General features: G+C 31.7%; 1 protein-coding gene across 2 annotated transcripts; it reads right to left on the bottom strand.

Annotated features, from left to right (window-relative positions):
* Nucleotides 1–3900: 3900 nt before the first annotated feature.
* Nucleotides 3901–25401, bottom strand: LOC110995073. Of its 2 annotated transcripts, none has more exons than XM_022262047.2 (9): nucleotides 25252–25401; nucleotides 16923–17059; nucleotides 14103–14373; nucleotides 10012–10295; nucleotides 8784–9134; nucleotides 8144–8357; nucleotides 7715–7870; nucleotides 6718–6909; nucleotides 3901–6581 (listed from the first exon to the last, which is right to left on the bottom strand). In XM_022262047.2, the coding sequence occupies exons 2-9, from the start codon at nucleotides 17034–17036 to the stop codon at nucleotides 6445–6447; spliced, it is 1719 nt and encodes a 572-aa protein (XP_022117739.1). In that variant the 5' UTR covers nucleotides 17037–17059; nucleotides 25252–25401; the 3' UTR covers nucleotides 3901–6444. The 2 variants fall into 2 exon arrangements, with proteins under 2 accessions (XP_022117739.1, XP_022117738.1); XM_022262046.2 differs by having other exon boundaries at nucleotides 25016–25399.
* Nucleotides 25402–26788: the final 1387 nt, after the last annotated feature.

Below are 26788 nucleotides of genomic sequence, written 5' to 3'. Positions count from 1 at the left end.
CTTTTTTGTTTTATAGGAAAAATAATACACCAGGAACCACTTTAAAGTAAAAATATTTTGTTGCATGAAAAATCGTATTATTGCGTAATTTCTTTCAGTTCACCTCAAACTTTGAATTTAGTAAGAGATTGTATATAGAGTTATGTATAAGGCCGTTCGCGCGCACGAAGTATTTTTTTTTTCGATAAATTACACCGAATTTCATATTATTTTATGCAATAAAATGTCAATATTCATGTACCTACATCCTAACGCAAAAATATTAATAAAACCTATAAGTACGAACTTTACACTGAATTAAAAATTCTAATTCAATTTATCCAGATCAATATCCTAGGTCAGCATCGTGAAACAGGAAATAGATTACATTACCATCCAGAGGACCTGAACCTCCAAGGATGTCTTATCAGCACGGTCAGATGTATCACTATCAAACCACAATACGTTAGAAATAGTTGTAAGATATATAAATTATTAACTATTATTTTTATTAACATTTCCATGTGTATTAGACTAAAATATTATCGCAATTAAAAAGTGAAACAGGGTTGCCGCCTTTGCGTAGTTTGACACTTCTGTCTGGAATAAAAATGTTTATTCCAATATACAAGATTTTCTTAATAGAACAGCGGGTAAATGAGTTGAAGCCTGATGTTAAGTGATACAGCGTCCTATGGACACTATGCCAATGGGTTCACATACGTTGCAGGCTTATAAGACCTTGAAAGAAAAGTCTGAAAATGATATTACAGAAAAGGTGTTGGCAAAATTAAATATCGTCGTATAAATTATTATAATACAAAACAAAAAAAAATAACTAAGTACTTGCAAGATATATGCATTGCACGTTTTTGTCTTCTAATGTTAGATGAAGGTTTAATTTAACTTTAAATTTCACCATCATTGTGAAACGACCTCAGATTTTAATAATCAATGCGTGTCCAAAAATAGCAGGGGTCGTTAACTTACCTGAGTATTTTTTTACTTTCTCGGTCAAGCTCATGACGTGCCATTTTACAGTATGGGGAATTAACGGGTATAACAGGCATTTCTTATCACTCGGAACAAAATAAAGAATGGCCACTCGATGGATTAATTAAATTGGTTTTATGTAGTTAATACCGACCGAACTACTTGTGTGAAGAACGTTTTTAATGCGTTCTTACGCGCTCATAGACTAAAAATTGGATCAGTTTTCTGACCATCTGAACTGTAATTTATACTACAATTAAAGTACAGTCCATTCTCGATATTAAAACTCAAGGGACCAGAGATTTATTTCAAAATTACTAAGAGTTCAAAACAAAAGAGCGTTTACATAACCACGAGACTGATTCACGTAAATAAAAGTTTGGTCAAAATTCGTAATTTTTATCTTTATACAAATTTTATTTCGACTAGAAGTATGTAATCTTTTTTTGAGCGATCGACTTTTCTTTGTTGTCATCGAACATTAGCATAACTTATTAACGTCTGAAAGAAGGCAGAAATGTGAACTTATCCATATCTAATGCTAAAACACTTCTAGTTATATAGAGTCAGGAAGCCCTGAATTCAAATGATCGCATGTTGGCGAACAAGATACGATTTTTTTATGGTGAAGGGTGATGTGGGACTCGTTGCTGTCCATACCCACTAAAACCCCACGGCGCCACCCTCAATCACCAGGCGTAACAGCGTAGCCTTGTCCGCATCCAGAAACGCGATCAGCCGTTAAACTAACCGTCTTCTATGGCCACGAATGGACCTTGGCATGATGCGTTAAGAGCAAGATTCTATTAAATCAACTTCAAGTAACCGAGGTGACCAATTAACATTTTATTCAATTTATCCAATATTTTTGTAGGGATCGAAAAAATTAAACTATCGATAGATTCAAATTAACGAGAGTGGTTGTAATTAAAAAATAAAGGATACATATTTAATAAAGTTGTGTAAATGTATTCACTTTGATTAGCAGGTGTGTAGTGCAAGTAGTGTCCAATTATTTATTAGTGGCTCTGTTGAGTAAATTTCTTGATTCAGTATTCGTATAGTATGGCAGGCACGCTACGAGTGAGGGAGAAGGAAGGGCGCACACGACGTCACTACTTGCAGTTGACTCGCAAAAAAATAGAACACGCTTCTAATCACTTTACTACGCAACCAAGTCGCTGTACACACTTGTTTTCTACTAATCACTAATCACCTACACTTATCACTAATCAAAGTGGATACAGACCTTTAGCCTCCTCAATGTTAAATGTTATATGTATATTTAATAATCTCATTTAGACCAAAAAAAATTCTATGATGTGGCCCTATGTAATATATGCGTGTTTTAGCGGGAACAAAAAGGACTGGTCACATTTTGGTGCAATTTATTTTAATTATTTACATATTAAACAAGCATCTGCATTTTTAGTTTAAAAGACCTATGTCTAACTAAGGGTTATTGTCTTTTTAAACAAATATTTGACACAAACCTATTCGTCAAATACTTTGTGAAATATACGGTCTACCTCGTTGATAATTTAAGTAGAGTCATAGTATTCATAGCTTCTTAGCCACAGGGACATAGACAATGATGAATATTTTTGCTGTATTATTGTATGTATGTTTACATCATTTTCCACTGACTTATATATTACTCGATACGTACGTACCATTTAGTTCCGTCCTAATCGTTTTTCAATGTTAATTTGAGACAGAATGTGTAATATGTTTTAAGATGACTTATGTAAAATGCTAAATATTTATAGGTATATTCTCACAGACTTGTCAGATTTTTTATTATTTTACGTCCTCGAATAGCACTTCCTTAGTAACTAGGCGGTTGATCGATATTATAACGGATTACTTTATTTTGTTGGTTTCCTAAAACACGCTTCGTTTCACAACCGTTCCAATTTGGTGAAATCTAATATCCAGAATTAAGACCGCATTAGGTATCCTAAAAACTTCGTATTACTCTGCCTCACTGCTTCATTTAATGCAATACTTTCTAATCCGGAAGAAACCCTTTACATTTTTAAAGAAAATAGGTATTTACCCACACATGCCAACGAAAACAGTCTAAAATCTTTACATTTATCAAATCATATAGAGTACTTTAAATGAGATGATTTTAATTATTTCTATTATTATTTTGTTGGTTAAGAAAATTGTAAATACTGTATACTTGATTGTAAATAAATTGAAAAATAAATGAAGATCTATTTTAATGAGTATATATATTTCCTAAAACGACTTGTCAATTATTATTATTATTCCATTACTGCAGCATTTTTTTAATGTTTTAATATCATTTTTTCCGTCAGTATGTAATTCGTAAAAGTAGAGTGCCTGTACACTCAGCTATAATTTGAATAGTATGAAATAATTACTTTTTTTCCATTAATAAATTTAGTACTGAGGATACTGTGCCTGAAACACTTCATGGAAATCTTCTCAACATTTTGGTTTCCTTGATCTCGCACAGAAGAAAAATTACATTGGCGCATAGCTAGACTTCAAAGGTATACTGGTAAAGTATGTGGTCCTACCAAATACTTTACCAGTAACAACACTTATGTATTACCATTGGCGTAACTATAACCATCTGAGGCCCGTGGCAATACTTTTGACGGGACAGTAATGACGTCCCTACTAAGTTTAATTTTAATAAACTGCGAGATTTTTTGCCTACTAAATTACACGTTTTATATGTCCCACTAATGCCCATAGTTGTCCTATCTTGGGTGAGAGGGAATAGTCTGTAGTCCTCACGCTAGCCCAATGCGTACCGGAGACTTCGAATTCATCCATAGGGCCCGTGGCATTTTGCCAGCCCTGCCACCCTATTGTTACGCCACTGTGTATGACATTAATGACTCTTAATATTTTGTTAAAGTATTCATGTAGGAAAATAAAAGGCGCAAATAACCAAATGGGTAGTCGTTTAATTTGATTTTGTATGTACGACGTACATGATTATAAAGTACATTAATACAAACACTTCATAGAGCGAAGTTATATTGAGACACCAGCCATTGTTAAAACTTATAGTAAAAATAAACTCTTTAAACCTGCGAAATAACCGCATCATACAAACGCCATTTAGACATTGACACTTGAAGGTTGATGTGTCAGTTGTCAAAAATCTCAAATACACAGGCGTAGATGTCACAAACAATTTATCAGATATAAAAATACTTAAATACTCGAAATATAGAGACTTTTGTTTATAAAAAACATCTTACATTTGGAAGGCAGGCCATTAAAATTATGAGTACAACAAATATAATTCAAAATATGAAATTGGCACACGAAATTTTTAGGTGAAATTTGGCAATTTTCATTTTTATTCACGCTTTTTAGAAGATAGAAACATGTAAATGTATTTTTTAATTACTTAAGGCATCGTATGTTGAACAAAACATATCACTGGATCATACTTAACAATATTAACACAACCTATAAAATATATTTTAAAAATGTGAACCGGTAACATTATTTTAAAAAATCAATTAATTACACGAGTATCACACACGAAACATTATCAGAACATTTGAAATAACAAACAATAAACTGGATTATAAAAGGAAGTAATTCTGATATACTTAAAACACAAACAACGCTTTTCATTATTAAAAATGTCATTATTAGGAACAGTGTCACATGTCAATTTAATTTTTTATCTGTAGAACCTTTAGTGCAAATCACATTCAATAGAATTCTGTAGACAGAAACGTCAGAGGCGACAATTTGCGCTGAGTGTCTCCCGTGTATCAAAAAAGTACTGAATTTTTAAGAAAACGTATGTTTAGAAAAGTTATCAAATATATTTCGAAAGACACAACGTTATATAAAACTTTGTACTAAAGGTACCACAGGTTGGCTGGCATGTCATGGTCTTTATTAATATAATATATTTACTGGTCTCTTTCTGACATAAAGTGTAATACTACAATGAAGAGACAAACAGTTAAAACAGATATGTCTGATTTCTATGAATAAAAAAAATCATAATTTTTTATATAAAATATATATGTATATATGTATACACTTCCCAATCTCGGACCCATATAATTGCGAATTCCATATCTAAAAATTGTTTCGGAAAAGCTACAAATCATACATTTTTCTTGAGAAAATATCAGCTGTCAAAAGCGTAGCATTGTCATTGTTACCATGGCAACATCGAACTATGGTAACAAAATATTTTTTTTATGAGATAGTTACAGAAACGTTAACACTAAATAAAGTTTATAAGTAAAAGATGAGCTCTGATTGAGTAGCTCATAAAGGGTTTTTATAAGGCAATAGATGAAATTACTTAAGCACTACGTCGCGTATATAGTCAACAGCTAAAGGAGCATTTATCTATAGGATCTTAATCTACGTAAAACTTCAAAAACTACAACAGTCATCTAAAAATACAATCAATAAAAGAGCTACGAAGTTAAAAAGGTCCTCTAAAACGATTATAATTGGGTAAATGGATTTAGAATGCGTTTAAACACCACATCTCATACCAAACACACAAATAAACAACAGGCAGTGTGGGTATTATCAAAAAAAGTTTTACATCCAACGCAGAAAATATGTGTCTATGATTACAAAGTCAGAAATAACCATATAAACTTAAGAATCTCAATAAAAATCAAGTAGAAAAATTTCGTCGATTAAAAAAATTAAGTCATGGTAGTGCCGAAGTTGAGTTATACAAAATTCATTAAAAAGTTACATTGCCTATGACCAAAAAGAAAAATTTTATTCATAAAAAAATATACAGGCGGAATTCATATTTTTAAATTGCATGTACTTCTGTGTAAGAAAATTTAACCGCCTTCGAAAGCTATGTAAATGAACGTAGACAAGGCATAAGACGAGACCACAGACTATTCACCTCAAATTGTCATCAGACTTTGACAAGTACATATATCATTGAAGTAAAAAATGGCGGGTTTCATTGGCTAACATAATTTTTGTCCTGCAAAATTGTGGTGTTATTTATTAACCAAAAATATTAGATGGATATCTTTTTACCGGCCATAAAGAACACAAATAAATCGAAACGTCACATCTGACAGTGACAATTACTTTTTGCGTAATATTACTCTTGTCCCGCAAAATTATGGTATTCACTTGATAGCCAAAACTATTATACCACAAGCCAATTATTACGTCATATGACAATGACAATTGACACATAGCTTATTAAAAATTGTGTCATTTTACCTAATAATATTATAAACTTTCTTGCTTATAAAAATAATTTCATGCCTTATCTGCGTTCAGAACTACCGTCATTAAACAAGAATTCATAAACTAAAATTATATGCCAACGGCAATAAACAGATAAAAAATTATTTCTAAGTAACGAATAAGCTTATCTGTTATTCATTATTCCATAGCCAACAAAAACGCGCTACAGATTAAAACAAATTCGTCGAAACAGTCATACTAAGTACCGTATAAGTACTATATTTGTACAATCTTACGTCGCCGGGTTAAGTTGTACGCGTACTCTATTCCCCATACGAGTACGCACGACATTATAAGAGCGTTTTGTACGTGAATGCAAATCGCGAAACTGCCTGTGAAATCCCTCACGTAGCCTGTAATTAAAAAAAAATATTATGAAGAGGAAAGTTTTTATCATTTGTTTGTTTGCATTGAAAACTACTAGAGCGATTTAAATAAATTTTTCAATTACAACGTTATGTTTAGGCAATTAAACCAGAGTATACTAACCAATCAGTGGTCCAATAAGTACAACGAGTACACCCTTGCTGACCATGTGAAGACCAAAAGCAGCGGGCAACTTCTCCAGGGGGCAGTATTCAGATATGGTTAGAGTGAAGTTGCTCAAACACATTCCTCGGAAGAAACCACAAATTGAGAGCCATACCATTAATGGTACCCATTCTGATTGTTCTGCTAACACTGAAAGTTATATAATTTAACATTAAATGGATATATTTGACTGAAAAAATCGTAGTAAAATAAATTCAATTTGAAAGCTTTCAGACGGACTCATCCGGGGCGTAGCATAGCGTGACAATTATAAGGGAATTTTCAGTACTAACAAAATTAAAAAGTGCGTGTGTGTAAAATTATTACTAAGGTAAAAGCCCCAATAGATAATCATATACCAGTATATGATCACTCCATGTATTTGTATATCTATATTCACACTGTTAAGTCCCTGTATACGTGCTAATAATAATATAATAAAAAATCTGCGATTACTGCACAAGCACGTATTTTTTCTCGATCTCCCTTACTCTTTCTATCAATCTCAACTAAAGCCCTCTCCCACCTCTCGTTCCATAGCACTATGCCTAATGCGACGTTCGCTCTATCTCACTCTCCCCTCGATATTTCTCACTTGCTTTCCCTATTCTCGCTATCTCTTTTTCTTCGACAAAAACGCTGCACATTTTCGTGACGCTAATATTATTATTATTGCGTTTCATCCGTAAAATTTACCCTAATGCGCCTAAAGAAGTTTCACTTCTAAAACGATATGCGTACAAGGCTCCATGCAACCGCTACAGGAATGTAAATTTTTTAAGTAATACATCTTTAATTTTACAAATTGGGCATTATTGCTTTTCTACAAGTAATTTTTATTATTTTATTTTATGAGTGTAGCCAGGAGAAGAACGTAGCTCTTCGTAATATGTATTTGTAATGGTACAGTTAATTGCTTCATAATTTCAAGATTATTGTTTATAAGCAATTTTACCTGATCGTGTTGCAGCCAAAAAGAACGATGAAACGAAGAAGATCATCTTCTTGGAGATGGTGGTTCTGTCGAAGATGGGCGGCAACACCAGCCTAACACCGATATCCGTGATGGCTGTCATGGACAGACAAAACGCTGTCTCGTTCATATTATAACCTGGAATATTTAATACATTATATTCTTTATTAATACGGAACGTAATATAGAGCTTGGTAAAGCAAAAACCTTTTATTAAAAAGGTCGGAGAGTTATTGCCAGTTCTTCTCTTCCATGATCAGCCCATGGTTAAAGAACTGGCAATAAATGTAAACTTAGTCGAAACTGTTATATCTAGACAATATTTACCACATGTCGTGATGAACAAAACACAGTGCTTTTCAAGAAAATATAAAGATGTTATCTTTAATCTACTTAGATATGTATATTTACCTAAACTCCTAATAAAGAATGGCGTCAACATCCTAAACTGCAATTCCCCACTCCAGAACAGAGAAAGTCCAAGTAGAAGATTAAGAAAAGACCAGTCTTTTAGCAGATCCAAGTCCATCATAGCAATAAACTTTCTTATAAAACCATCTTTCTTCTTTTTTTGAGGTTCGCTCTTCTTTATTGACTTCATTTGTAACGCGTCTTCGTCGGCTGTCTGAAATTATCAGATTTTAAGATCTACATCCGGACACTAAGTACGTGATAATCGTTTTTTAAATCTCATCCTAAGTATATTTATTATGAGTACATATATATTATATAGATTTTAATTACTCTTAGTTCGTTAAGTAAAAGCTAGTCGAAAACGAATAGTATTTTAACCCACGAACGACTCTCATATATTCAATATATTTACTCTTTTTTATATATATAGTAATTAGTATATATATTATATGTTAGATATTAATAATGAAATCAATTTTTATATAACATGGAGCAAACGGGCAGGAAGTTGACCTGATGTAAATTGATACCCATAGATATTTAGACTGCCAGAGAGCTCGCAAATGCGTTGCCGGCCATTTAATACAAAACATACATTCAAAGTAGCAAATACTAAATTATAAGTTTATGTACTTACATCTAAATACAGCTGAAAATAACTCCCAGTAAAATCCATATTTGATATATTCGATATCACAGACACTTTCCTCTTCCTGGCTGCTTCGCTGATACTCCCACTGGACTTCACCATCGGCATCGCCGCCAACGAGGCAGCTGTTGTCAACCCTTGGTCCTTGGACTTCTCGAAGTCTTCTAACGGCTTATCACAGGTTTTGGCCCTGGGCAGACCAACTGTTCTCACTGAGGGATGGTTCATGTTATTGTGGGATCTTTGGGTGGTCAATTTGGGCATCGGGTGACTGACCAATGGATTAATTTCGAATTTATCATCGTCTTCCTCGTCGCTTTCATTTATACGTTCCATTTCCTGGAATAATTTTTTTTAATATTATTTCAAATTCAAAGCCTTGGAAACATACACTAAATATACCTAATATCAGAACTAAATACAGTCGCAAAAATATAACACACATATTTCTAAGCGAGTAGCTTACAACAGCTTCGCTGAGATACAATAGTATTATATATAGATGGTGGAATGTGAATGTTTTTTAGACAATTGCAAGACCCAATTGTATTATATTGTATTCTAATGCCAGTTCTTTCTTTTTGTTTTACGCCCTTCGTTTGAGAACTGGCAGTAAATGTAAAATTAGAAGCATTATAGAATAAATGATTTTTATTGGAATATATGTTCACATGATGTGAAAGATTGTATTGTTAAAATATGTTACATAGTCATACAATTTATTTATTATTATGTCTAAAGTTTAAATATTTCGTCATGTTGCAGGCCTAGTCTCATAGATTCGATTTATAATCTCATGAAAATATTCAATGAAGCAGTGTTTCTCAACGTGTTTTTGTGGAAAAAGCCTTTCTAAAATTTTCATTCTATGCTGAGATAAGATTTTTAAATAAAAAAAAAGTAATAAACTTAAATAACTTTTTTAGTAGGTTACATCTGTAATAGATAATATGTACATCTGTATAGATTCTTTTCTCTAGCAAAGATGATATCTGGAATTATTGCCTTGGATGATGATGATGGATGTGTTATATATGAAATATAATAACATAAAATAAATGTTATCCTTATGTACACACAGGCTATATATTTTTTATTAATATTATCTACAATTAGTAATTTTTTTTATATAACAGGGGGCAAACGGGCAGGAGGCTCACCTGATGTTAAGTGATATATTATATCTTAGTGTATTTAGTTCCTGTACTCTCCATACCTTCACTTGCTGCATTTCACAATCAACTGGTTCATCAATTAGATGCCGTTGCACTGGTTGAAGCAACGTTGAACCAAGCACTGCATGGAACGCCAGAGCTCCCAATATAACCACCGTCCATCGGAACCCATACTCTCCTAAGAGAATCTTGACTAGCTGAGGCATCACCATTAAACCAAAACCGGTACCAGCCATCGACAAACCGACGGCTTGACCGCGCTTTTTGGAGAAGTAGTGGTTCAAAGATACGAAGGAAGACGACGAAGCTAGTCCAACACCGAAACCTGAAAATAAAATAAAAGTATATAAAAAAATTCGTCATTTCTGAGCCAAATTTTATTGTCACTTTATTTCCTAACCGTGCTAGTTCCTAGATTCTAAACCATAATTGTTTTATTTAAAAAGATAAAACAATTATTATGGTATAGAATCGTTGTCAACACAACGTGCAAAGGAACATTCATAAAAAAATATCAAGTCCACAATTTCCTAGTACTAACAATATTTACACAGATAATTTATTAAACCAAATTTCCTGACATTGTCTATGACCTAGGCACAGATCTAGTTTACAATCATTATAATAATAATAGCCTTTATTCAGATACATTTTACTATCTATTTAAATCAATTTTATAACTGAAGAAGATGATGTATATTGAATTAACGCGTAAAAGAATGTTCTTATTCAAAAACACCTAACTGAGGTGGTCTTTTGAGACCTGGAACGGATTCATAACATTTCAAGTATTAGCAATGGACATACGAGCAATTTGACATACTAGCAATATGACATACGAGCAATTTCACATTAGAATGGTTACAAAACGAAATAAACTTATATGTCGAGGTACCACTACATATAATTCAGTCCAAAACTTAAAATTAATTATTAGTCATAATAATATTGAGTAAATTCTACCACATTTGCATATTCTGAACGGTGTCAATGTGTCATGGAAATTTACAAAATCCCGCTGATTAATGTATTCAGAAGCCGTACGAACAAAGAATAATTATTCCCAGAATGACAATCATTATAGACTAATGTATTGGAATTGAATGTTCTTATGTCTCTCGTACTAGCTTCGTGTGAAGAATAATTCCTCGAACTGGGTTGTTGGAACATAGAGTAGACAGTACTACGTCACTTGGTCATTCTATTACGTCAAATGCTTTACCTTCAAGAGATTTTAAGAGACACGTACGAAAAATCGCCAACACAAAATAAAAAGTGCGTATATTGAAATTTTTACAACAGAAATCTGACTTTTATAATTTAAAAACGTTTAAATGAAAGTTTTTCAGCAATAAAAACAGCTTTCGGGCCTTTTAATCACTTAACACTTATACCGTCTAATTTGTTTAAAAAGTTTTAATTAATTTTACGCGAATCTTAATATTTATATATACAAACGCGCCTTTTCCCGAAGGGGTAAGCAGAGACACTCGTATACAGTCTAGTGTATCACTACATAGTATAAAACAAAGTCGCTTTTTCTGTCCCTATGTTCCTTCTGAACCCTACGAGTTTTATCAAAATAATGTACCAAGTATTGTACACATTGAAAAGGTCTACAGAAAAGTAAGTGATGCTATATGTCTATCTCTTATGGATAACCCACATTTTTATATACAACGTTCACAGATTTTCTGTAGTGTATTTAGTATCACCATTGCACCCGTGCGAAGCCGGGGCGGGTCGCTAGTACATAATAAATTAAACAAATATTCGAGCAAAGAGCGGCGTTTTGATATAATAAACGTACATTGATTTTTATCATTACTATAATTCAACAAAATGTTACGGATCATTAACATGCAAATGAACGATGGAAATCATATTAGATTACCGTAAATTTAAACAAAAATCATTACAATTTGAATTTATATCAATTGTCCCATACAAGTACAAACAATTGTGTGAAACGCTAATAGCTAATAAATATTTCTTACTTGTAATTATCGTAAATGTAATTATCAAATGTAGCCTCGTATAAATTATAAACAAAGTACTTTACATAGGATAGAATCACCTATCAGTTGGACAAATTGTTTCAAATGTCCAGTCCTTTTTTTTAATTGAGGGGAATGTTTCCGCACAGACGGGCAATATGATCAAAAAGTCTCGTAAGAAGTACGAGTTAATCCAAGCTTGACTTTTCAGTTCTTTAAGCAGTCCATGGGATGCAAATCTTTCCCCAACACCAATGAATCAATACTTTGCCTGTCTTGTGCTCGAATCGTCTATCAAACTATAGAGAAAACCAACGTACGCACAATTCTCATCTTAGTTCTATTTGAGTATTTCTTATCTAGCCAGATGTGCGTGAAATTGCTCTTAGTATTTTTATTAGATTGATTTACAGAAAAATATTCTGAATATAGTTGGTCAAGATATCTACGTATTCTCAGCTTGCAAAACAGAATATAAAAGGTCTGGTAAAAATGGCCTAAAATATGCAAATTCTGATTCACTCACTATATTGTGAAACGACCGGATTTTAAAGTACGTTGTTTAATATTTAGCCTATGTTAACTTAATAGCAATAGGTTTAGTGTTCCTTTGAGTTAACGGATAAATTGTGTTTATATATAGTATTATAGCTACTTTCACAGCGTTATATACGGTATATACTGTGGGGTGCTGCAAAGGTTCAATGCAAAGAAGTGCTGCAGAAACGGGCTGTTCGGAGTATCCTCAAGGGAGTCGGTTCGGAATAAGTTTAAGGAACTAAATATTATCACACTATCTGGTCAATATATTCTTGAACCCTTGTTGTCTGTACAAAAACATATAAAACGATTTGTAAATAAATGGTGACTTTAACCAGTACTAAATTAAGCGTACAACCGTCCTTATATGGAAATCGTTATCGTTTTTACAACAAACCCTCAAGCGAAATTAGAGAATAATGACTAAACATTTAAAGCCCTCGTTATAAGTAAATTAATCAATAAACTCAAAGCCTGGCGATTAAAGAGAGTGGCGGAAAGTTGTGACTTCTTCTTGCCCCTCAATGGTGCGAACTGGCAAGTGGCAATAAATGTAAATTTAGAAATAATTTAACTTCTTTTCTGACGTTCATATGTGACCTTGAATTTGACTTTGGTTATTTAAATAAATAAAAACAGTACAGAAAAGTGGAGCAAAAAACTGCTTAACTGGTGCCCAAGGTACAGCAAGCGCAAAAGAGGAAGACAACTGAGAAGGTGGATTGACCACATTAAAGAAACGGCAGGTGGTACATGGCAGAGAGTGGCACAGTGTAGAGAGGAATAGCGGGATTTGGAGGAGGCCTTTGCCAAAAAAGGGCACACAGATGCACCAGAATTAGATTAATATGAAAATTTGTTTAAATGTATATATAATATGTAATGTATCTGAATAAAGGCTATTGTTATTATTATTATTTAAATAAATATAAACGAAAAAATCTCTTGTTCCATTGTATTAAATCTATACAATTAATAAAGCTGAAATTACTGGATCGAATTGGTATTTTTTATTGGATAGTTTTTCTGTATCTCTCTCTCATTTATCGAGCCTAGTGTGGTAAGATTTTATTTTATTTATTATTTTTATTATAGAACAGGGGGCAAACGGGCAGGAGGCTCACCAGATTATCGAGACAGCGAGCCACTTCGCAGTAGCATAGCGAAATTTTAAAGAAAAGTTCTATTACACCATTGTTACATGAACAAAACAACTCATTCTACTCTTCAAAAGAAATTTGACGCATATTATATTTTCCTTGTAATATGACAGAGCGTCGCAAATTATTTATAAAGAACAATATATTGTACATTTATTGCATGTTATATATGCTATATGTGAGAGCAATATAAATACTAGTTTATTTTAATTTTTAATAGATTGTTTTCAATCTGAGATTGTGGATTCATTATTTTGTTCGGGCGTTAGAGCACACAATCATAATTTTTTGTCATAGAAACAAAGGGTTAGTTCCTTTCATATTGACAATACCTCGAAATATTTCTGCGCTATTATTTACGCAGTTGTGAAATATACTCAAATTGTAAACATAGCTTGCAATACGACTATTGTTTTAACTATTCTACGTACTCACCTCCCATTATGCTGTATGTAGCTAATATATGTGCTATACTATTCGCCGGCGCTGTGAATAACAGTCCCAAAGCACATATTGTTGAGCCGACGAAACAGACTTTTCTATATGAAAATGTTTTTATCACTGGTCCCACGAAGAAACCCGAGAAATTGACAACTGAGTCTAGAGTACTTGCGATCACAGATGCCCCTGTTGTATGGACGCCTAGGTCGTCTAAAAGGTCCTTGAATAGTAGACCGAAAGACGGCTCCAGCGATCGGGTGGAAAACTGAAAATAAAATTAATATATTTATCATTTAATAATATACTAATACCGTCAAAACCTTTTAAGGCGACGTCGTTTATGACAACATACCGGTTATATTGACCAAAATCAAAGGTCTCGGCTGAATTCTATTGTATTAGTTTATATTATTCATTAAGATGAAAACGTCATCAGCTATTACGACTATCGGTTTTTACGACCAAATATAGAGTAATCCCTACGATGTCGTTATAACAGATTTTGACAGTAGTAATATTGTAACGCATCTTAGTATCATTTCATTTAGTTATTTATTATAAAACTCTTTGATGACACTTTACCATTCTTTTGGATATGTAGCCATGGAAATAAATAATTTTATTGTGATTTGAAGATAACAATTTTTTATAGTATTTCATGAAATGCGAGAACAATCTAGAACCTTTAATATGTTCTTATAGGAACTACCCGAGGTAGTTTTAGTGGATTAACCTAAAACATCTACACACACACACACATAACCCAGGAACTTTCCGCCAATTCAAGTCCAACTCAATACAAAAACACCGCGTCGCCATATCTAATAAAAGATTTCCTTTCCCGCACTTTGCTATTTATTTTAAATGAAATGATAAGTTCACGGTCATATTAGTAGACGTTATATATGCCTCATTGCTTAAAATATATTCACGCTATGACCCGAGATTAATCAGAAGTGATTGGATAGCAAAGCCAACACTGAAGGGGATAATAAATATTTTATAACAGTTTATTAGTAGTCATAACAATAAAATATACAGTATTTACAATTGCTCAGGAACTAATTAATGATGTAATAAGGCGTCTGGTAGATAGTACCGGTGACCTCTGAGATGGTGCTTTTCGCGTTCAACGAATAAGTATCGTAATACAGTGAGGAAATGCTGCTAGCGTTAAAGGTATTCTGCCAAAGGGACCAAACTATTTATATTTCTTGTACGTTCTATTTATTAATTTTTAAAGTGCAACTTTTATTACATCGTCTCAAACTTTTTGGTCTGTGTGGCGCATGTCGCGTGACGGTCGGCCGCGGAGTAGGGATAAAGGGAAAGGCACTCGTCATAGCAGCCAAGGCCAATATGGCGGCACATAGTTCGCAGCTGCTGACCGATAGTGTATAGACTATTTTTCATTTGTGCCAGTGCTCCACGCTATTTTAATATGTGTATATAATCTAAATAATTGTTAAGTATTATGTAACTCGTACGCTATAAGATACAGAGTTCAATAAAAATATTAGTTGGAGACAGTTTTATTATTTCCCATTATCATTCCTATTTTCCAAGTATAAAATTAAAATTGATATTTTTATACCCTTAATGGAATATTATTCGAATTTTTTTTAGTTAAGTAAATGTCTATAGTGTGAAAAAAAGTTTCACTTTTACCGTGGTTTCATAAAACCACACAACATTTGTAATCATTATTAATGCTATGTAGGTTAAGAAATTTGTAAATAAATAAATTTTAATAATTCAATTTTTGCGAATTCAGCAATGCAACTAAATATATCCGTCTCAAATGCAATAAATATTCAATGTATATAATAACAAAAAAGGCGGCATCATGAAATAAAACCATTTCACAATCATCATATCAATTACGTCAAAAGATAATCATCGAATGCACTTTGGATGCGATGTGTCATGATGCATGTGACCAGTATCTATCATAAACGTTTATTATTGACGCATTATTCTTTAAATTAAAAAGTTAAGTACTTCCTTATATGGATGTAGAAAAAACTCAATAGAACCCTCCAAGGTCATACACACTAATCATGTTTCAACATCAATTTTTACTTTATTTTACTCAAGAATTTTACATATTGAAATCGAAAACATTCTCAAATTTTAAGCATGGCATGCTTTGTAAACAATTCGTATCGACAATATATTTTATATGTATTTGGAGGGAAACGGGTAGGAGGCTCACTTGGTGTTAAGTGATACCGCCGCCCATGGGCACAGACATTGCCAGAAGGCTTCCAAGTTGCCGGTTTTAAGAATTGGTAGGCTTCGTGATCCTTAGTCGAATTGGTTCAGAAATACTTTAGTGGGCATCTGGTTCCATAGTGGCACGTCAAAAACTTCTTAAAGAAACACTCAGAAGAACGACAGTATTTCGTCATAACTTCACAAACAAATTATTGTATAGACGAACAAAAGGTCCGTGATAAGCGAACGCATGACCCTTTAACATTACTCTGACTCACGCGGCCAAATGTCTGAGATACTTTAGTATCTAATTATTCAATGAAAGAAAAATATTCTGTCTATATCAATAGCTAACTAGACTTGAAATAGATTGTAATTGTTTAAAAGTACTTCGCTTATCATACCACATGGTACATAAATACGCAACAAAAGATTTATTAACAATAAAATTTTATTTGTCAACGTAGGTTTTAAAAAATGCTAAATTATAATAAATTAGTTGCCCACTCGCATTAGATTAGCAGATGTATTTTTCATACTCGAATGAAAGAGTTAAAGGTTTAATTAATGGAATGTATGGTAATTGGTAGTACTTACATTAACTAAACTAACACCAAAACAGACCATCCAGGCCCATCCACCATCCGGGGCAACCTTCCTTGTGGCCGGCTGCACCGTTTTTGGGAAGCCTTTACTCTTCTCCACCGTCATATTGCCTTTTGTCAGCTACGTGTCTGCAATACAAATAACTGTTATTTATATTAGTAATTTGAGACGAAACATTTATTGCATAAAAATCTTGTTTATAAACATATTTGCTTACTCTACATATTCATATGTTTTCATTTTTATACAATAACATTCTGTAACCACGACGTCAATTATTAAGTAGCGAACTTAGCCAAGAAGCTTTGACTATACAGTAATCCTCCTTATAACAAAGACCACGTTAAAGAAGTATTCTAGTAAACCGTTTTTTGGCCAATTCGAAAATTATGAACACGAATTTAACAAAGTTAGTGAGTTTCATTTTCTACGAACGCAATTCAAACAGATGTCCACGCAAAACTAATTAGGAACTTTTAATGAAATTTTTTTAACGGATTGAAGCTATGTATTATAATTAATTTTAATATTTTTGTTTTCGTTAAAATTTTAATTATTATGAACTTGACAAATCATAAGTTCCTAGGGGATTACTGTATTCTGTATTGAGACGTTTTTAATATACATATGCAAACTTAGTTTTTAATGTTACTACGATGTTTTTAACCTAACCAGACGAGTAATAACTTAAGTATCGATCATACTGGTTACTCAACCTCGAACCATGTTGACGTAAGCAATTCTTATCAGCCAGCTTGTTTTGATTCGCAGCCGGCACGCTTCTACCAAAAGCCGGCAACACGATCTACACTAGCGAGAATCATGCAGCTGCCACGTGTTCTGAATGGGCCGAGCACTAGTGCTCGAGGTCACCTCAAATCGGAAAGCGGAATTACATAGCGAACGCTATATCATTTGAGAGCAACGACTTCGTTTTTTGTTTGACTTTCGCGATACTTTTTATTCCTCGGATATACTACGTAACTACAATTTGATTAGTAAATTTCGTGTATTATTAATACGTCATGCGCAATTTAAAAACAGACTACTAACCACCGTGTACCGTCTTTGATAAAGAATCGAGAATCGCGTTGATATTCTAAAAATACTCCAGTGACACAAATTCGAGAGCTTCATAGATTTCTTTATTTTCAAGCTTTACAAAATTTCGAATGCTGCATTAAAGGAGAATAAAAACAGTTTTTGTTTTTAGGCTTTTGTTTTTATTAATAATCTGGAGTGTTTGTTTAAAGTATTACTTATGTATACTTTAGTTTAGTTTTTTAGTTTAAACTTTATTGAAAAAAATCAAAATTCTTTAAGGTTATTGTTATCTACTTTAGAAATTAATTAGTAGTGTAAAAGATAAAACAACTTATCGTGGCACACAAACCTATATTAGTTACTCTTTTTAATAATTCTATGATAGTATCAGATAATATAAAAGTATTTATAGAAATATTTTAAGATTTAATTATTTTAATTTAAAATATGGTGTTTTCTAGTGAATATACCAGCAACTGAAAATATAAACTACACTAGATTGGAGTTTTATATATAATTTAGTTTAGACTCCGAATCTAATATCTCCACAGACTAAGTTAATAAATTGTTCGGTACGACGTTGTTCAATTTAAAAGGAAAGAAGCAAAAGTAAAATATTTATGTCATTAAATAATGCAAATAAATAATACAAAAACATAATCACTTTAATCAGTTAGTTCTTTTACTAACAACACTGCAGTGATCCCATACGGTCTAGGAGTGACAGCTATACACACTAAACAAAAAAGTAAATAATAAAAATAATAACAGAAAAAGGATGAACATACATTGAAAAAGGCAATAACATTCCTTATCCAGCCAACAGGCTGTGTTTAAAATTTTAACACAAAACATAACATACATTACTAAACAAAATACATAAGTTAGCGAACATTTTTCATTATCCGTTGAGTGAGCTGGCAAAAGTAATATTATTTGTTAGTTTCTACAGTTAGTCAATTTATTGTAATTTTTATTTGTACTTAATTAAATGTTTGTTTTTTGTGTTTCGTCTGTAAAGTGTATTGTTATTGTTCACTCGTGTCAATTTAGGGTCACCTGTTAAGACAGACAGACAGATAAAAAAAACATTTCAATCTTGAGAGACAAAGAAAGGGGAAACTTGAAATGTAAATGCACTAATCACATACTCGAGTATGCAAAAGTTCAATGAACTTTGGTCAATTGTCAAGTGAGCCAAAATAATTTAAATTTTCCACGGCAAAATTATCTGCCATACAAGGTATAACATGCATAATGCGTAGGACGTCTGTGGGTGTGAATTATGTCATACAAATATATTTTCATGTTTTGGTCACAATGAAGGTTATCGTTGACCGACGTGACCCAAACCACGCTGTTGTCAAGGCAATGCTAAGTGGAAAAATCTGGAGAAATTAAACACCATTATGAAAGCACAAAAGGCTTTTTCACACATACATAAGTCACACATGCAAATCTTCATACTCATAATTTTATCTGTATTTGTGAGAGGTCACCCAACATAAAACTGTTACTTTAAGCGTTTTTGAATTAAGAATTTTAATCATTGGTTAATTTAAGTTATGAGAAATCAGAAACTTAAGTTTTTTACGTAAATGGTATTGCAAAAGAACATATTATGTATATTTATATATTATCTGTCCATCTTTTCATGCACACTATCGCTTAGATTTCTTTTTTATTATTTGTTTATCTTCCACACACATAAACAGTACATATTCATCATAATTTATTCATCTATTTATTATTTTTACAGTACCCTTTTTTTTTTAAATGTAAATCAATTGTTTTGAATACGACTTGTTGAAACTTTGTAAACTTACTTACTAGGGAGGCCTGAATCTGAATCCTATTGTACATATTGCTAAACAAATAAAGAATTTTGATTTTTGTTTTTTTTTATTTGTCAGGACGAATCTACATATACATTCAGATGAATGGAAATGAGTTTCGGAGATTAGTTCACCTTTAACAAATTTATAATACATATATATATACTTAAGCCACAAGCTCTTATAAACTTTATGAAAAAAAAATGCGCTAGAACCTTTTTAGATCGGGGCCTCAGATTTCTCTGTTTCATGATCATTTTAAAATCTAATAAATGATCGTGAAATAGATAGAGATAGAGATAAACTTTATCTAAATTAAATATATATATCATAGTTCTCACTATCTTTCAATGATATTTATTAAAAGTAAATGCTTTTTTTATAATAAAGAGCACCAATATGCGTGCACTTAGTCAAGAAAATATTTTAAAATAGTCAGAACTTCGTATATTTCCGTAGGCCTAGACTATATGATACTTAGCCTAGTCCCTTGACAGGTACTTCCCGAGAAGACTGACCCATACAATTGTAGGAAAAACGCGGTCAAATGACCAGGTGTGAATTAATGTAATTCAAATACAATTGTAATAACGGTAGATGGTCACGTCGTAAGTATTGCCTGACGTCCCTGGGGAATCTGATGATGGTTATGCCTCCATAGGTATCATTATAAGTTATGGCATACGTAACGTGACTAGACGTCCCGTTTTGAACGGGACTGTCCCTTTTTCCAATCACGAGTCCCGGTGACCCCGAAATGAACTGTGGGACGCAATATTGTCCCGTTTTAAGAAACCGCACGAAAATTTAAGCAGCAGAATATTTTAAAAAAAGGGCCCAGAGTTTCATTCTTTTTTTGAAATCGTCGCCAGCTAAGAGAAGTACTATTCGGTATTCGGCTGCTTTTATTATATTCGGCCGAATACTTAAATAATATATTTTGTCATAGATAAATAATTGGTATAATGAAAATTTAAATGAATATTACGTATATATTCATATTTTAATTTCAATTATAATCATTTAACTAGTCATTGGTACATAACACATAATCATCTTCAGAATTAGATAAATTGAGGATTCTATGTATTTGAATTATTGTGGTAATCTAAATTTATAAGGGTAAGGTTCTCATTTCTTTTATAATCATTCATTAAGTGCAGTTTAGTGCATGCAGTGAGTTCGCAATATACCGCGCAGAGTAATAGTAAACAGAGTAATAGCAAAAGGGGCGCGAAAATCACTACAAGTTTTTGGCGCTAAAATCCAGCCGAATACTTTTGCCTAATATTCGGCTATTCAGTCAGGGGCCTCGCCGAATATTCAATATTCGGTTAACTGCCGAATATACTTTCTTGCAAGTACCTACCTATATTTTGTGATTCGTAACTCTTAAGCCAACTAAATTTACCGGAATAAGTAAATAGCTTTAAAAGTGTTTTTTTTTTCTTTGACTACTTATTATTTGAGCTAAATTAAACCAAGGTCCCGTTTTGAGTTGAATAAATGGTACGGCATACGGGAGTTGATTCGCGGTAAGTCTCGTATATGAATCGTACCCTTAGAACAGGAGTTTTCTTCCCGTGTTGTTACGAAGTAATGTTTTCAAATAGCCATATTATTTTCTACTGACAACTGATACATCGATAATGAACGTTTAATTGTTTCGATCTCGTGTATCCACTCTCAAATGTAGGTCAATGAAATCCCAAGTGTCCTGAGGCAATCTATACAATCTTCATTATCAAACACTTCAATGATATTGGAAATTTTTATTGCATATTATCACGTATATGATGTTTGATCCGTGAATTCTAAATATCATAAAATATTCTTGTTTAGGTTATCGCGGAATGTGGTTAAAACATGTATTAAGAATATACATAGCGCAAAATCATCTACATCATAAGCACGACCCACATACACACCATCACGTACACACCCACACTTACACCATTACACAACACAACCAATTTAGGCTTAATTAATTAAATTTAATCAGTTAGTTAATTATATTAAATACTTTGTTTGTTTGTTCCCTTTTGTAAATCTTTTTGTTATATTATGTATGTATTCCATCTGTGGCTATGATCTCGGTGTATTTGTTTGCTTTTATATGTATTTTGTGTTAGCTGTAGGAGTACAAAATAAATAAATAAATATCTCTGATATCTATATGATAGTATGACTATGATACTCATAATAAAAAATAGACTTTCCTTCCATTCATTCTGGCTAAAGTAGTTAATACTGGCAAGTCCGTGTAAGTTGGTTACCTTTTAGAAAAGTCCTCAATGTATTCTCAAGCTTAAACACCTTATAATAAGTCCATATGCACGTATTCATCACAAACCAAGGCGTTCACAATCTAGGACTCCTAGATAGTACTTTCTCTAATAAAAAAAGTCAAATCTAGTACAGTACATGCTTCGGCAAATAGAAAACTGGCAAGCACTTTACCGTTAATTACTACTCTTCAAATCCAATAGTTAAACTTACATACTCTTAAACGCTGAAACGGCTTGACAGTTTTGGATTAAATGTAACATGAAAATCAATCAGTAAATACGTAATTAATTACTTATATAAAATATCCAATTTGCTGCAGTAAACTGTATAATTAACGACAACAAATTTTTGAATCTGTTAGAACAAGGTTCGTATTAAGAAGAAGCCGAACGTTTTTATGACATAATATGAAAGGTGAGTAAAAAAGTTGTTAAAACAATGGAGAGTCAACTTATTTAAGGGCATAAAAGACATCACCACAGAGCACAAATAGATTGAAAAACTAAGAACAAACCAGGAATACATTACAGAACAAGAATAGAACATATTCTGTATATTAATATTACAGAATATGTACAAGAAAAGGGGTTCAAGAATTTCGACAGCCTTTAAAAATGAAATTGTTTAAGTCCTATACATACTATTCAAAATTATTTTCGATCGAAATATCGGTTAGTTAAAAATGGCGCATTCATAAATTCTTTCTAAATCGGTATATAACGCACGCAATAATAGTATTCGAAACCTGTTCTAATTACTCCTACGCTGGCTAAGTTTCCCAAAGTAAACAATGCATTAGGAAATATCATGCTTTATAGTTAATATTTCTGGGACAGACGAGGTTAAGTACCTAACTATTGTCTTATGTAAACCCATACCTTTCCGACTGGATCTACAGTAGACGTTTATTTTTATTCTTTTATATTCTCACTATTTAAAATACACTTCAGATTTTGTAAGCTATCATTCTGTTAACGTGTGAATATATGTCATTTAACACATTGTTTTCTCATATGCACAGTTCTAGCATAGTCCTATAATTCTGATTTTCTCTGTCCAAATTGTTGTACCTCGAGGACTAAGAACAGTTTAAAATATACGAAATATTTTATTTTACTTTGTACCTTATACATTTTATTGTTTATGGATACTCTTGTAAACTATAGACAATATTGTGTATGTTAAAGTTTTAATTTCAAAGTTTGTGTTTTCACAGGACTTGACAAAAGTAGTTCTCTTTACTAAATAAAGATGTACATATTTTAATTCCAGATTGACGTTATCATGGCAGAAATTTCCAGAAAAGTAATGTGGAAGAACGGAGATATGTGACAAATCGCGCCAACAAAGGCTTTTAAAACCCTTTTGGATGACGTAAGTAAATGTCTGACTCGAAATTTCCACATGATAAGTGAATTTGATGCTACAATGTTGGTTTTTATAAAAAAAGTACCAACACAGTACAAAAATCATACTATTAAATATATTTTAAAGTGTAATAAAATATATGAAACTTTTGCATTTTCATTTGCCATAGGCATTTAATGATGAAATGGTATTGGAGTATTAAATTTACACTGTTATTAATATGCAATCAGATATATATAAATAAGATAATGATTTTGGAAATAGGTAAACAGTAAGTAGAAATACTATTTAAAATAGTCTAAGTCGTCCTAGTATGAGCATAAAAAATAATGTATTTCCCATTACTTAAAGAAAATATTTGCCAAATCATATTTTAACACTTATCTATCATATACTTTTCCAATATAGTTTCACATTAAATATTATTAAACAAAACTGTTTTAAGTACCAACAGCAAAATTAATTAATTCAATGTTACTTAATGTAAGTAAAAAAGGAAATACTAATTAACATTGTTAGTAGATATTAGGACATTATTTCATCAATGAAGTGTTTGGACGTTCACAAATGAGGTTGACCCCTATTCATTTAAACACTAGTTAAAACTACTACTATTTAGTTTGGCTATGTTACCTATAAGGAAATTTTGTTTATTGTATTTAAAATTAAATAGATAATTATTATAGAGAGTATAATTCATTAGTTTTAAAAGCTTTACAGCAGATGGATTTTAATTAAGAAGTTCATACAAATATAAATAATAAACAGTAGTAAGATATGTAAGAAGATATACTAATGTAATAATATAATACAAATTTTCAATCATTCCTGTCCATTGAATGCTCAGAATCCTTCGGATGAGATTTTGAAATAGGACTTAGTGAAAACTATTACTTCCACATGTCAATTTTGTTTAAATTTTAGGGATAAAAATGTTAATTAGTATTACTACTAACTTGACTCTGATACGAAGCTTGTTTTGCAATTTTTTTAACAACTTAAAAATATATGTTTGTATTCATTATTCTGTATAGATCTTTATTCTAAAGTGTAAACAAATACATGTGTGCCATACATATGACTCAATTTTGACAGGAAATATATTCCATTTTTTTTTTATTTATATGATTTGAGTCGAGAATAACTATATCTATACATTTTCAGTGGTTTACCTTTGTTGCTGCTATTAAATATGCCAATAAAATAGTACTACATATGTATATGAGTTTAGGGTTCCTTCAATAAATGAATTTATTTATGTAATATGTTTAAATATTAAAGAAAATGTTTTCATTTAGCTTTACTTGCAGTCTTAAATTTAAAAACACATGACTAAGTTATAAATTAATATAAATAACTAAATTTACGACATTACATATTTATTAATTCTATATTTAAAATAAATTATTGTTTTCTTAATCTGTGTCAAGGGCTGTTAACTAAGTTTGAATATTTATAAATTCTAGACATCAAAACACAATTACCTTTCAGAAAAGTTACAAACTAAGGAAAGTTTAATCTTGCACTCAATTATAGTACTTTACTTACCACACAAAACGTACGTCCCATAAATGCACGTTTTATTTATTTTCAGTACATAAAATGCATTTCATGCAATTTATTTTAATTTCTATATAAATATCAAAATCAGCTCTCGAATACTTTAAGAGGTACACGATTTAATTGGCACAAAGTAACAAATGAAAACTTTACTAAATTCGAATAGTAAGCAAACTTATTATGCGACCCATTAAAAACTTTTTATTGTTGTCTATCGCACTCACAATTCACAAAATAATTATTATTCGTCAGTCGTCACTCGTCACCACGCAACACCTCGTTCACTTTGCATTTCTTTGAAAAATTGAAAAATGTATTGTTGACTGTTGTGAGATTTGTGACTAGCTTATTCTGTGGTCAAATGTGATTATCATACTGAGTACTGACAATGCCAATAATGAAGGTGATGACAGTCAACACTGAGATTTGTGACACTCGAATTAATCTTGTTGCTACTCGTTTTAGATAACTCTCGGTATAACAGATGGCGCTTAACTTAAATTCGTCTTCTACACCCATTGATTTAATTATTGAAAAACATATAATATATCTGAAATCCATAGTAATAATTAACTTAATAAACTATGAATATTGCTCAAAGAATGATGGAGAAATAAAAACTTTGCTTTATTGTTTATGGCGTCATCTACCATTGTTTTATAAAACATAATATCGTGCTGGCAATTGGTTTTAAAAGGTTCTTAAGCTTAACGATTATAATACCTATACGCTGCTCTGTATACTAGCTGTAAAAAATTAACTAAATATATTTTATTTATCTGGCTGTTACGAGCCTAAAGGCAAGCGTGTGAGAAAAAAATAACTCGTGCGGCTTTTAATATTTAAATTTTAAGTTTACTAAAGCATATTAATTATTATTGCATAAAAATCTAATTTGTAGAACTTTGTAGGCAATTCACGTATGACTAACTTTAATTTATACTTACTCATTTTATCTTTACAAATAATTTCATAATCTCGTGATTAATTTTAAACTAAGTTTAAAATTTTATTTTTATTTTAAAAGAAAAGTTTTTAGTAAGTACCGGTAGGAATTTAATGTTTTCTACATAATTATTTAAAATATTATGGATAAAGTACAATATTTGCCCTACTAAATAACAGACATAATTATGAACAATTTTCTTCTGCGCCGGTCATTAAGAAACTGTGTAGATATTATTATCGTAGTTGGATAGTACTTAACATGATAAAACTTCTAGGGCAGACAATATCTATCCTTATTATTTGTTCTATTTATTGTGGACAATTCATTTAATATGTGCCGATAAACGTGTTATAAGAACTATATCACACTTTTATGTTTATTGTGTCTACAGACTGTCCCCATTTTTTATCATAGTCAATAAAAAAAATTGCCTATAAAACGGAGGCTATCTATAGAATATATGATTTTCCAATAGTTACATTAATTAATGGACAGTTTTATGGCGACAACCTTCAGGATATGAAATATTTCATCATGCGTACCCGAGGTTACATTCCTCCAAAAGGAGCCTCGCGATAGCGTAGTTGATAACATAATCACAAAACTGATTCTCTACTTGCCTTAGAAAAAGAGACATAGAACTGTGTCTGCGTCCAAACTGGATGCTTCAAACCAAATATTCTAAAAAGGAATTCAAAAAAATAACAGATATTCAATAAATTACCACCGAACACCATCTATAGCAGGTATTATGACGTTTAACGTTATAAATTAATATAATCATTGTTAGTACTCTATAGCTCTCTACGCTT

This window comes from Pieris rapae, chromosome 17 (assembly GCF_905147795.1).
Source record: "Pieris rapae chromosome 17, ilPieRapa1.1, whole genome shotgun sequence".
NCBI classification, from domain to species: Eukaryota; Metazoa; Arthropoda; class Insecta; order Lepidoptera; family Pieridae; genus Pieris; species Pieris rapae.
This window is presented reverse-complemented; position numbering and strand designations above follow the sequence as displayed.